This window comes from Mobula hypostoma, chromosome 26, assembly GCF_963921235.1.
Source record: "Mobula hypostoma chromosome 26, sMobHyp1.1, whole genome shotgun sequence".
In the NCBI taxonomy this organism is placed as follows: domain Eukaryota; kingdom Metazoa; phylum Chordata; class Chondrichthyes; order Myliobatiformes; family Myliobatidae; genus Mobula; species Mobula hypostoma.
The window spans coordinates 30724434-30739170 of record NC_086122.1 but is presented as its reverse complement, the minus strand read 5'-3'; the positions used below and the strand labels follow the sequence as shown (position 1 = coordinate 30739170).

At 39.9% G+C, this 14737-nt stretch overlaps 1 protein-coding gene across 1 annotated transcript; it reads right to left on the bottom strand.

The window, feature by feature from the left end:
* Positions 1-122: 122 nt before the first annotated feature.
* Positions 123-14497, bottom strand: mgst3b (microsomal glutathione S-transferase 3b). Its single transcript, XM_063033678.1, has 4 exons — positions 14198-14497; positions 9287-9409; positions 7651-7723; positions 123-1478 (listed from the first exon to the last, which is right to left on the bottom strand). Exons 1-4 carry the CDS (start codon positions 14351-14353, stop codon positions 1378-1380), a joined length of 453 nt encoding a protein of 150 aa, XP_062889748.1. The 5' UTR covers positions 14354-14497; the 3' UTR covers positions 123-1377.
* Between the last annotated feature and the right edge of the window lie 240 nt (positions 14498-14737).

Below are 14737 nucleotides of genomic sequence, written 5' to 3'. Positions count from 1 at the left end.
GAAAAATAACTTAAAGGTTCAAAGTAAATTTATTATCAAAGTACATATGCCACTGGAAACAGCCCTAAGATTCATTTCCTTGTGGGCATAATCATTAAATCTAATAACCATAGTAGAATCAATGAAAGGTCGCATCACCAGGGCGGACAACCGGTGTGTGAAAGACAAGAAACTGTTAATGCAAAAAGAAAATAAGTATTGAGAACATGAGATTAAAGGTCCTTGAAAATGAATCTTGGTTGTGGGAACAGTTCAGTGATGAAACTTCAGTGAAGAAAAACTTTAAAATGACTTAAAAATGGAGTACGCATTTAAAACCATTGTCACTGATAGCCATTATGTTTCTTTTTAACTCCTGGACCGGGTGTTGGTTATTGTAGTGTGAAGAATTTTTTGTTGCAATCTATGAAGGTTGTATCCTGTTACTTCAGCATTTTTCTGCAAAGTATTGGATGGTTTGTTGCTGTCCATTTATACATTACACAGCTTTTTAATTTATAGAGTTTTTGTACCACAAAAATAACTAACGTTAGTTTTAAAGTTGATATTTATTTAGAAATTAAATCGGGAACAACCACATCAAGAATTGTACATTAAAAATGCACTTTTGAGGAAATAATTGACTAGTTGGATCCTGATGAATGGTTACAACAAGATGCATGAAGTTTAAGACAAAATTATACTAAAAGCCATTCCATTATTTGATTTGAATGAAGTTTAAAATGGATAACATTTAATGGTTTTGAAAATCTGTCAAACACGTAATATACAAGTCAGTGAACATATGAAAAGTGTATACTTGTTTCAGTTGTCACTGTCAGGGCATTCATTGATGAATCACAGCCTTGCCTTTCCCTAGCTTTCTCTTTCAATGGTTGATATGTTCCTATCAGCTGAATTATAACTTAACATTCTTTCACCAGTTCTGTACATTTATATTTTCTACTTGTAATCTTTTGTCAGATTTAAATTCAACCCATAATATAAACTGAGGCTGTTAGATTAAAATTTTGAAATAACTTTAGTGACCATCTTGAAAGATGAAAAATATTAAACTCAGTTCAATATTACTTCAACAAGAATCACAGAATTTAGCTAAAAAGTAAAAATTAAAATTTAGCCTAAAGATTAAAAAAAAAAAGAAATTTGGAATTTAATCTTGTTTCCCAGTATACCATTTGATTAAATATAACAAAACTGTAGTGCATAACATAGCTGGAAGAAAACTCTACCGCATGTTGGCAATATTTAAACCAGTTGATAAACAAGGAGCAGGAAGAAGTTCGGAGCTGGTGTCCATTTCAAAATGGCTGGATATGTTGAATGCCTGACAACTTTTTTTTAAACCTTTCACAACCTATTGTTGTGGTAGTTTTATCACTGTGAAACAAGGGTTTTAAAAGCAATGAATATGGACAGGAAAATGACTCCCAGAAGGCCAATGTATCCGTAGGACCCAGTCATTCTTCTCTCTGGCACTGTAAAGAAAAAGCAGATACCGGATGAACCACCATCTGTATTCTTAAACGTTTAATTATTTTTTAAAAATATAAATTGCAAGTTTTAGATGGTGTATGCTGAATAGTTGGTGTTGTACGAAAATAGGAGCTTTATGGCTTGTGGACCAGTGTAGATCACTCTTTCGAAGCTACATACTGACCAAAGAGTGGGTAAAGAATCAAAGGCTACAGAATGGTTGGTGAATGTTTGGCAAAAAAGCTAGAATCGCAATTACAAATACAGTAGATTCTGGTTAATTGGGCCATTAGTTAATAGAGGCAGTCACTTATTTGGGCCAACAAGCTTTGGTCACATGCACTGGTGTGGCCACTTTGCCATGCTTAGAGTGAACAGTACTTAAATACCGTAAGTTGTGAGTGTTTGTGTTCAAAAAGCACTGATTTTATCACATAGTTGGCAAGAAATAAACAGTAAGAAAATTCAGAACTATTTTGGTCGCTGGTTTTAAGCATTCACATTTGGAGATGTTAAAAGTGTCCAGGAGTGAAAATTAAACTATTACAAGAGGTGACCCCATGGACACGTAGAGATAGGAGCGTGAAGACAAGGAGAGCCTGACTCGGAGTAGACTCCTCTCCCGGGTAATACCTTTTCTCTTCATTAACTGTTCATGAAGGGTCGGGGAATACTAGTGGGGGTGCACAGCTGTAGTCAGTTTGTGAACCCACGAGCATTTTAGTTGAGACAATAAAGGCTACTTGTTGGTATATAGAAACTCTCTGTGCTTCGATTATTATTACTAAAGGGGTAGATCCTTATAATGAACGATTTCACTACTTCAACAAGCATGAAGAATTCGACAAAGATCCTTAAATTCTATGAAGATTTTAAAAGGTATCGACGATCTTGAACATTACAATGAAAATAAAGATTAGAGGATGCAACCAATGAAAGGATTATATGAAGGTAGTCTTATCTACATGAGGTGTCTATGATTGTTTATATACAGTCAAAAGAACACGGTGGTATACACTGGATGAATTCCATCGATAATTATTAGGAACTAATACAGTTTTATAGCACTAGTAGCATTATTAGTCTCCAAATTTGTTCGTTCTTTTAATTTAAATACATAATCTGTTACTCAGTTAAATGGTTTTTTGAAAACTATTTCCATGAAAGTTCAGCTAAATGGGACAGCTGCTTTATTGGGCCAAAATGCACTGGTCTCAATTAACTGGAATCCACCATATTAAGCATGTAGACTAGGAAAGGAAAATAAAAACTGGCCAGATTAAAAATAACCACGAAAATATTTGTAAACACCAAAAAGACCAATAAATGGACATTTTAGTATTACAAAAGGAAAAGAAACGAGAAAAAAAACTTGATAAATACTCTCAAGGTGATTAATACAATTTGAGTTTGATATCAATTTATCAATGTCAATGATACAGAGATGGGAATGGGCAAATGTAACACAAGAAGTTGGAGGGAAACAACAAAAATAAGAGCTGATGAAATTGGGAGTAACCCACTGGCTGAAACAAGGAATAAATAAGCAGGGATAACAACCAATGGATAATTGGTATGTGCTCAGTTTGGATCAATGTGTGACCAATGATAATCTTTGGAGATGATGAATTTCACCTTTTCATTATATTTATTTACGTTCATTCACTTGTTATCTGCTGTATTGTATGTATGATGTGGGAAATCATGGTCTTTTACATGACCATGAGTGTTCTTGGCAAATTTTTCTACCAAAGTGGTTTGCCATTGTTTTCTTCTGGGCAGTGTCTTTACAAGGGTGACCCCAGCCATTATCAATACTCTTCAGAGATTGTCTGCCTGGCATCAGTGATCGCATAACCAGGACTTGTGATGTGCACCAGCTGCTCATACGACCATCCACCACCTGCTCCCATGGTTTTACCTGACCATAATCGGGGAGGGCTAGGCAGGTACTACACCTTGCCCAAGGGTGACCTGCAGGCTCGCAGAGGTAAGGAGAGCCTTACATTTCCTTTGGTAAAGACACATTCGCTCCCTGCCACCCCACCTCTGGTATTAAGACATTTCAACCCTTGGAAAAACAGACTGTTTATCTATGCTGCTCAATCTTATAAACCTCTATCAGATCTCCCCTCAGCCGGTGCAGGGGGCAGGGATTCAGATTTCTGGAACTCTTGGGGCAGGTGTGACCTGTACAAAAAGGACGGTTTGCACTTGAATATGAGGGGGACCAATATCCTGGCAGGGAGGTTTGCTACCGCTATTGGGGAGAGTTTAAACTTCACCAAACTGAAGAGACGGAGAAAGAGGCAGCTGGCTCACAAAATAGAGAAAGCTTGTAGACAGTGCGAGAGGGAGGATAGGCAGGTGATAGAGAAGGGATGTGCTCAGTCCAATAGTTTCAGATGTGGCTATTTTAATGCAAGGAGTATTTTGAACAAAGCAGATGACCTTACAGCGTGGATCAGTACTTGGAGCTATGATGTTGTGGCCATTCCAGAAACTTGGATGGCTCAGGGGCAGGAATGGTTACATAGAGTGCCAGGCTTTAGATGCTTCAGAATTGTCAGAGAGGGAGGCAAAAGAGGCTGGGGTGTGGCACTGCCATTCAGAGTTAGTGTCACAGCTGAGAAAAGGAGGGAGTCACGGAGGGATTATCTACGAAGTCTCTGTGGGTGGAACAGGAAAGGGTCAATAAATCTACTGGGTATTTTTTATAGACCACCCAATAGCAACAGGGACATCGAGGAGCAGATAGGGAGACAGATTCTGGAAAGGGGTAATAATAATAGGGTTGTCATGGTGGGAGATTTTAATTTCTCAAATATTGATTGGTATCTCCCTAGAGCAAGGGGTTTAGATGGCGTGGCGTTTGTTAGGTGTGTTCAGAAAGGTATCCTGACACAATATGTAGGTCTGTATTTGATCTGATATTGGGAAATGAACCTGGTCAGGTGTCAGATCTCTATGGGAGAGCATTTTGGAGATAGTGATCACAATTCTATCTCCTTTACCATAGCATTGGAGAGGGATAGGAATAGACAAGTTAGGAAAGCGTTTAATTGGAGTAAGGGGAAATATGAGGCTCTCAGGCAGGCACTTGGAAGCATAAATTGGGAACAGATGTTCTCAGGGAAATGTATGGAAGAAATGTGGCAATTGTTCAGGGGATATTTGCGTGGAGTTCTGCATAGGTACGTTCCAATAAGACAGGGAAAGGATGGCAGGGTACAGGAACCATGGTGTACAAAGGCTGTTGTAATTCTAGTCAAGAAGAAAAGCTTACGAAAGGTTAAAAAAACTAGGTAATGATAGAGATCTAGAGGATTATAAGGCTAGCAGGAAGGAGCTTAAGAATAACATTAGGAGAGCCAGAAGGGGCCATGAGAAGGCCTTGGCAGACAGGATTAAGGAAAAGCCTGAGGCATTCTACAAGTATGTGAAGAGCAAGAGAATAAGACGTGAGAGAATAGGACCAATTGAGTGTGACAGTGGAAAAGTGTGTATGGAACCGGAGGAGACAGCAGAGGTACTTAATGAATACTTCGCTTCAGTATTCACTACGGAAAAGGATCTTGGTGATTGTAGGGATGACTTACAGCGGATGGAAAAGCTTGAGCATATAGACATTAAGAAAGAGGATGTGCTGGAGCATTTGGAGAGCATCAAGTTGAATAAGTCACCGGGACTGGACGAGATGTATCCCAGGCTGCTGGGGGAGGTGAGGGAGGAGATTGCTGAGTCTCTGGCGATGATCTTTGCATCATCAATGGGGACAGGATAGGTTCCAGAAGATTGGAGGGTTGCAGGTATTGTTCCCTTAATCAAGAAAGTGAGTGGAGGTAGCCCAGGAAATTATAGACACGTGAGTCTTTCTTCAGTAGTTGGTAAGTTGATGGAAAAGATCCTGAGAGGCAGGATTTATGAACATTTGGAGAAGCATAATATGATTAGGAATAGTCAGCATAGCTTTGTCAAAGGCAGGTTGTGCCTTACGAGCCTGATTGAATTTTTTGAGGATGTGACTAAACACATTGATGAAGGTTGAGCAGTAGATGTAGTGTGTATGGATTTCAGCAAGGCATTTAATAAGGTACCACATACAAAGCTTATTGAGAAAGTAAGGAGGCATGGGATCCAAGGGGACCTTGCTTTGTGGATCCAAAATTGGCTTGCCCATAGAAAGCATAGAGTGGTTTTAGACAAGTCATATTCTGCATGGAGGTCAGTCACCAGTGGTGTGTCTCAGGGATTTGTTCTGGGATCCCTACTCTTCGTGATTTTTATAAATCACCAGGATAAGGAAGTAGAGGGATGGATAGTAAATTTGCTGATGACACAAAGGTTGGGGGTGTTGTGGATAGTGTGGAGGGCTGTCAGAGGTTACAGTGGAACATCGACAGGATGCAAAACTGGGCTGAGGAGTGGCAGATGGGAGTTCAACCCAGATAAGCGTGAGGTGGTTCATTCTGGTAGGTCAAATATGATGGCAGAATATAATATTAATGGTAAGACTCCTGGCAGTATGGAGGATCAAAGGGATCTCAGGGTCCAAGTCCATAAGACACTCAAAGCTGCTGTGCAGGTTGACTCTGTGGTTAAGAAGGCATTTGGTGCATTGGCCTTCATCAATCTTGGGATTGATTTTGGGAGCCGGGAGGTAATGTTGCAGCTATATAGGACCCTGGTCAGACCCCACTTGGAGTACTGTGCTCATTTCTGGTCGCCTCACTACAGGAAGGATGTGGAAATCGTAGAAAGGGTGCACAGGTGATTTAAAAGGATGTTGTCAGGACTGGGGAGCATGCCTTATGAGAACAGGTCGAGTTTTCTCCTTGGAGCGATGGAGGATGAGAGGTGACCTGATAGAGGTGTACAAGATGATGAAAGGCATTGATCGTGTGGATAGTCAGAGGCTTTTTCCCCAGGGCTGAACAGGAGAGGGCACGGTTTTAAGGTGCTTGGAAGTAGGTACAGAGGAGATGTAGGTTTTTTATGCAGAGAGTGGTGAATGCGTGGAATGGGCTACCGGCAACGGTGGTAGAGGTGGATATGATAGGGTCTTTTAAGAGACTCCTGGATAGGTACATGGAGCTTAGAAAAATAGAGGGCTATGGGTAACCCTAGGTAATTTCTAAAGTAAAGACATGTTCAGCACAGCTTTGTGGGCCGAAGGGCCTGTATCGTGCTGTAGACTTTCTATGTTTTAGAAAGCCACTGCTCCAGAGAAGAAAACCCAAGTTCGTCCAACCTCTCATTATATTACGCGCCCTCTGATCCTGGTGAACCTATTCTGTACCCTCTCCGAAGCCTTGACATCCTTCCCATATTGGGGTGACCAGAACTGTATGCAATACACCCGGTATGGCCTAACTAGTTTTATAAAGTTGTAAAATAACTTGCTGACTTTTGAACTGAATGCCTCAACGAATAAAAGCAAGCACACCATATGCGTTCTTAACCACCTATCAACCTGTGCAGATACTTTTAGGGAGTTATGAACTTGGACCTCAAGATCCCTCTGTTCATCAACACTGTTCAGGGTCTTGCCATATTAAATGTATTTTTCTTGTGTTAGCTTTTCTGAAACTAAGGACCATTTTTGTTAGTTTTTACCTATGTACATTTATATAATTGTTTTGACTGACACCAAGCTATGTCACTTCCTTTAAAACTTTCTTTATAATTATTTTGGATATAAAAACACTTCTTGCTGCTTCATTTCCTGTTTACACTGACTCTAGATGACAGTGTTCACTGGTTGGTAATGCCTACCTTTGCACCGGTAAGTAAATTCCAATTTCCTTGCAGAATCTTGTCTATTATTGCTGCATTACTGGGAGTCTCATCCTTTCTAAGAGATGCTATGTTGAGATATAGTCAAAATGATCCATTGGTTTTGATAAGTATTAACAATCCTGGGTATTTTCTAGATTCCTCCCTCAAATGATATTACTAAAAGTTTTCTTTGCTGAATGTGGATATACCTGCTGAATTTACATTGTACTTGAACAATATGCTGCTTTGATAAGTTGGAGTCCTGTGATGCAAAAAGTGCATCTTTCTTTCCTGCTGGCACTATGGTATTGTACTTTAACATTATTAAACAAATTCATTAATCTATTGAATATTTAAGTGATATATTTGTACAGACATAATTTACATAATACCTACCCCCTGTGTAATATCCCCATGCATAAGTAAATCGACTGGTTACCCAAATGACACCAAGCACAGAAGCAGTGATCTGTGAAATATTAAGTACACTATATTATCCCCATGTTCAGAGTGAGAAACATTAAGAAAGACTTAACATATTCAATAAATATTGTTTACTTACTAACATTTTCACAGCTTTTGTTCTTGTACTGAAAGTTGCTACTCAGAATTTTACAAAAATCACAGATTTTAAAGTTAAGACACTGCAATATTTCTGATTAAGGTGTACAGTATACAGTATTTAGAGTAAAATTTCTTGTAAATCTATATATTTTTTCATAGGTATCAGTCACAATAGGGAATTCATTTGAAACCTCTTAATCTAAAGAGAAACAAGAATATATGATGGCATACCATCTGCCCAATTTTACCTCGTCTGTAACATAGTTTTGTACCAATAGATTCAAGGCACAGCTAAGCACATAATTAGTCTGCGGGGAGGGTCAAGATTAGAAAATGGCCATTTTACACATAAACAAGGAAAAATATGTTGCTAGAGGAAGAGTATTTCTTTCCTCTGTGAAAACGAGTTGGACAGAGTTAAGTATTATAGAATTTATCCAGTGAAATGCATTTTGATCAAACAGATGTCAACCGGGTGATAATAATCTATTTCTTATCCTGAAATTTTAATAATTGTAAAAGTTCATTGATCCAGCCCATCACCAACGGGCACTTCCAAGTGTAAGATTGGCTCACTGTCAAGGGAATTCTCTGGCCAATATTAGGGCAGTGCTGAGGGAGGACTCAAGACAAATGGGTGCAGCACCTGAAGGAATATTTGGACATCTGTTGTTGCTGTGCAATGCTTGGGATTTTTTTTTCTTGCCTGCTGAGTAATACTCGTTGACAAGTACTGCAGAATACTGTCTTTCACTTCCCTTATTTTACAATCTTTAGGATTGCAGATTATGTGAAAAGATATTTAACTCTTGACTCTCAGGCAACTGCCCCATTCCCCCTAGGATTCTGCACGATAATTTTTTTATGAGTAATCATGTTAAAAATATCGCTTTCATTTTTGGGAGCAAGACTGTGTTAGTTACACCTTAACTTAAATCTTGTAGACCTTTAGATGCTTCAAGAGGACCACAATCCGCTTGTGGTTTGGAGGCCTGTTTGCCTCAGTGACCCAGAGAGCTAAGTTGGCTGGAGTAAGGGGTTATGGTTTGGTTCTTGGTAGGGTCACCCATGCCAAACAGGTCAAAGGGTAGTGGTCCACCGGTCCTCCAGGTTTGGGGGAATCAGTTCAAGGCCAACAACCCTGACTGGTAAACCAAAATTGTTACGGAAACAGCAATGAAGATTCCTTCTAAATCTGAGTATGATGATATTCCTGAGACTCCACCCTCAGCTTGCATGACTGACAGTAGTGAAAACCAAGAGGAAAATAATGACACGAAGACCACTACCAGAGATGGAAGACTTTCATTACTGCTCTAAACACCAGTGGCATTATGGGCTGGAAGTAAGGAAGAGCTTTAGACAAAAGCTGAAGAAATTATACTGTAATACCCATCACCTGACTGGAAACAGCAATGAGATTGTATATGGCAGAATATCCCCATTAACTACACTGCCATTTTCTTACCGGATAGACAACTCCAGCTATCAGTTGGAAGATCAGCCATTGAGGATATATCTCCAATGTGTTTTGATGTGCATGTTGGATGCAGTTGAATATGGGTTCTTTATCACTATACATGTTTGGATACTGGAAGGAAATTGGAAGATACTGTCACAAAACTAATAACTAACACAGTCCCATAACTTTTGTGAATGCCTCAGCTTCAAAAATCCACCTTCAATGTTCACCAATGGAAAATTAATCCACACAAGTTCCATTTCAAATAACATAACGTTTGTTCATTCATTCTGAGCCTCGTTGTATGACATGGGCGATGATGGTCTTTCAACATGTGACCATGATTGTCCTTGGCCAAGTTTTCTACGGAAGTGGTTTGCTATTGCCTTCTTATGGGTAGTGTCTTTACAAGAGGGGCCATTATCAATACTCTTCAGAGACTGTCTGCCTAGTGTCAGTGGTCGCATAGCCAGGACATGTGATATGCACCAGCTCTCATAGGATCATCCACCACCTGCTCCGATGGCTCCATGTGGCCCTGATTGGGAGGTGGGGGCTAGCAAGTGCTACCCAAGGGCGAGCTGCAGGCTACTGGAGGGAAGGAGCGCCTTGCATCTCCACCCAGCCACACACAAATAATATATTATTCTTTAATGAATGTTTCTAAATACATTGCCAAATAATATACAGAGTGTGAATTTTGTTGAGTGAAAGGGTTTGGTGAGGTAATGACAACAGTGAAGATATGTATTTAAAGGATTAAGCAGGTTAATTAAATCAAATGAATCAGTCAATGGATCAAAACATGTTGTTGGATGAAACAAAGTACTTGCCTGAAAGGGAACAGTGACAGCTCACTAGAATGGTTTGGTGAGATGGCGGGTTTGACATGAGAGATTGAGTAAAATGGTATTTATTTTTTAAAGTTTACATAAATGAGGAGAGTTATCTTGCAATTTATACAATTACTACAAGTTTTAACATGTGAAACTGAGAGAAGTTTTTCTCTGTCTAAGCAGAACCAAGAGGCATGATTTCTAGAAAAGTTATCTGACCCCTGATGCCAGGCAGACAATCTCTGAAGAGTACTGATAATGGCTGGGGCGGGGGGTCACCCATCTTTAAAGACACTGCCCAGAAGAAGGCGATAGCAAACCACTTCTGTAGAAAACAAAATTTGCCAATAACATTCATGGTAACCATGATCGTCCACATCATATGACACAGCACGTGCTGATGATAGGAAATATAAAGACCTGATATGATAATATAATTCTTGCTTTTCTGCTGCTTACATGCTGGGGGGGGGGAACTTTGGGGGTTCTCACATTTAACTTTTGTTCATTCTTTGGGCACTTCTCTGTTTTAATGGATGTCCTGTGAAGAAAAAGCATTTCAGGATGTATATTGTATACATTTCTGACATTAAATTGAACCTTTGATAACAATCCCTAAAAGTGAACAAAAATGATTTAAAATATTCATGCAATACCCCCAAGCGACTATAAGCAGCATTTGTTGAAATGGCAGAAGTGAAAAGATGACAGCAAAATTGGTGCAGTAGGTTTAAAAAAAAGGCAAAGAAACTGTAGAGCAGTTTGCAAATATGGGATTGTCTAAAATAAAAATGAAAGTTACCCATGAACAAGAACGTAGGATGTAGCTGTTCGAATTGGTTGTGTTTTGTATTTTTAACAAGATTTTTAGCAAGACTAAAATCATCAGTTTTACCAACACACAATTTATGTTTAAATAAGTATATTTTCACAATTATGTAGTGTTTGGCTCCGTCTACTGGTGGAAAGGGGGTAAAGCAGTTTCACAACAGGTTGTTCTTTTTTCACTGGCTAAGTGTTAGCACATGACACGTGCTGTGACTGTGTATCTTTTAATTGGTTCTTCCTTATCTCAGGAATTTGCATTACCTTAAGTACAAAACTGTCAGGCTCTGCAAATATCACCATCTTGTTCTTTGTATTTTCCTGAGGATCTTTGGTTTCATATATTCTGCATCTGGTCCTATGTTTAAGCTCTAAAATAAACGATCATGAAGCAATAAGTTTTTGCGCATTCTTGGACGCCTAAAAGAACCTGGGGATCGAAAAAAATCGCCAGATTCCAGGCAGGTAATATTGGTATGAATGTTCAAAATTGAAGGTAGTTGTCATGTAGAAAACGGAAACAGAATCAGATAATAAATTAAAATAAATCAAAGTCTGCAAATATTAATGTAATTAGACCACAAAATAGCAGTCAGGATCCTAGAGTCAAGCAAAAGAATTTAGGTGCACAGAATGCCTCTATCCGAAATGGATAGTCTTTTGTGATTTTTTTTAAACATATGATGAGGAATAATTAGGACTTTGTGAGTAATACATAATTAATACCAACTGTATGACCATATCCTGATTACTTCTCTCTGCTCATTTTAACTAAAATACATATTGTAAATTCTAGTACCAATATTTACATATTGTACATTCTAGTGCCAATTGTTTGGTGACAATAAAGTATAAAGTAAAGAATTTTAAATACCACTTGTATTTTTCATTCAAAATTTTTGAGAAAATCAGTAATATAAGCCCATAGTGGCCTGAAAAAGTATTCAGCCTCCACAACTATTTTCACATTTTACTGTCTCATTTTCTAAATTTTCTAAATTTTAAATTAAAGGCATCCGTTAGTCTTGCGAGACCATGGATCTGCGCCCGGAAAGTCTTCACTCTCCACGGCGCAGGCCTGGGCAAGGTTGTATGGAAGACCACCAGTTCTAAATTTAAAACATATTTAAGTATAACTTTTTGAGCTAATCTACAAAACATTGTGCATCATGTCAAATCAAAAGAAAAATTCCCCAACCCTATCAACAATGTACCAAAAATCAAAATGGTGAGGTATACATCCCCTTTGTAACTACTCCACTGACTTTGGTCAGGTGCAATATACTGTGCATTACCTTACTAACTCATCCAATCTGTTGATGTAGAAAATTGGAGGATCACCTGAATAAACACCCCTCTTTCTGTAAGGTCCAACAGCACGGTAGATATTCAACAGACCAAACCAAAATGAAGATAAAAGAGCATTCAAGGCAAGTCAGAGAAATAATAGAGATCTGGAGATGGGCACAAGACCATCTCAAAGGCACTGAACACACCTTGGAGCTCAGAGCAATCCATTGTGGAAAAATATGAAACCATAGCCACACTGCCTAGGTCAGGCTGCACCTCTAAACGTAGTTGCTGGAGAAGAATAGACTTGTAAGAGAGGCTACTGTGATGCCAACAGTCACTCTGAGTGAGCTGCAACTGGAGATGACTCCAGTTCATGGCTCCACAATCTAGAAACATAGAAAACCTACAGAACAATACAGGCCCTTCAGCCCACAAAGCTGTGCCAAATATGTCCTGTCCTCAGAAATTACCTAGGGTTACCCATAGCCCTCTATTTTTCTCAGCTGCTTGTACCTGTCCAGGAATCTCTTAAAGGACCCTATTGTATCCGCCTCCACCACTGTCGCCAGCAGCCCATTCCACACACTCACCACTCTGCGTAAAAAAACTTACCCCTGACATCTCCTCTGTACCTACTTCCAAGCACCTTAAAACTGTGTCCTCTTGAGCTAGCCATTTCAGCCCTGGGGAAAAGCTTCTGACCATCCACACGATCAATGCCTCTCATCATCTTGTATACCTCTATCAGGTCACCTCTCATCTCTAAGGCCTTTCAAAAAAAAAAGGGAATTTGTGGAAGAGTGGCAAGGAAGAAGCTCTGGCTTATTTTAAAAAAAGCATACGCTTGTCCATAAAGGCTTTCAAAGCATCACTTAGAAGATACTATAAAGATGTGGAAGAAGGTCTTCATGCCGTATGAGACTAAAGTTGTACTTTTTGACCTCAACACTAAGCAGTACGTGTGGTGTAAATCTAATACTGCGCATCAGCCTGGTAACACCATCCCTACTGTAAAGTATGGTAGAGGTAGCATCATGCTATGGGATGCTTTTCAGCAGCAGGAACTGGAGATCCAGTCAGGATTGATGGAAGATAAACACTGCTAAATACAGAGATCCTGGATTAAAAAAAACTTCTAGCTTCTGCTAGAAAGCGTTAACTGGGGAAGAAGTTAGTCTTTCAGCAGGCCAGAGCAACCATAGAGTGGCTTCAAGTGGAAGAATATTGATGTTCTTGAGTGACTCAGTCAGTCTTGACCTTAACCTGATCAAACATCTCTGGCAAGACCTCAAGACTGCTGTCCACTCACACTCCCCAACTAGCCTGGCACAGCATGAGCAATTTTGCAAGGAGTAAAGGACAAATCTTGTTCCATCACATTGTGCAAAGCTAACAGAGACTTATCCAAAAAGACTGCTGGCTGTGATATCCTCTGGAGCAGGTCAACTAAGTATTGAGCAATGGGGGATGAATACTTTTTGAACAACAGACATTTCAGTTTTTGAAGTTTTAGATTTCCATATTTTACAATTTTCTGGGTTTTTTTTGGCTCTACTGTGAAGAAAGGAGTATGTGATTTACAAATAACAATTCTCAGTTAAATTAATCAAAATCCCTGGTTGCAATACTCATTTATGCAAGCAAAGGGTTGGGGGCTGAACACTTTTTTCAAGGCACTGTAGGTATATTTTGATGAAAATTTATGGTTGTGAAAAAGACTCCCCTTTGAGAAAATGGAGCCATGGGCCTTGTCACCAAGAGGGAGCCTCCCTCCAATTTCAGGAACCAAAACCCACGGGAGAATTCAAAGGAACTTTAAATGTTAACCAGGTGGATAGACAACGGGTGGATGAACAACGCAACGCAGTGTTTGCTGAAAACCTTCAGCTGATAAAGAAGTAAACCCAAGCTCTGGTGTTTGGAATGGAACTAACCCTAGATAAGGGTTTTGATTTCTCCTTACCTTGACGTTGTATTTCTTCCTGGCGAAGCCCACTTTGGCTCCCAGGTAAGCCAGCATGACCCAGCTGTAAATGAACACCAGGATCACGTAGCCGAACTGAGGGGGTATGAGTTGAGTGGGGTGGGCTTTCGCACTCTGCGGCGGCACGTACTGCATAGGGGCGGCGGGCAGGCCTGGCCCCGGAGGCGGGGTGAGCTGGAGGCCGGCTCTGGACACTGGCACACGGCGAGGCCGAAGCCAAGGATCGGAACAGCGCGCCCTCCTCCTACCAAAGGCGCGACCTCTGTGCGCCCCACCCTCTGGGGCACCGGCTCCCCCCTCCCCTCCAACTCTGCACCCCCTCTGCAAAGAGGGTTGGATTGTGCGTCCTCTGCATGAAAATTATTGCTTTACTTTGTAGATAAGTCTTTGCACAAAAAAATTGTTGCTCCTGCAGAAAAAAAATGTTCGATTTTTTTTTCTCTTTAGGTGAAAACTGCTCTCTTTTGGGGAAAAAAAATCGATCTTTCCTTTTCTGTAAGGGAAAAATGTTGGCTTCTC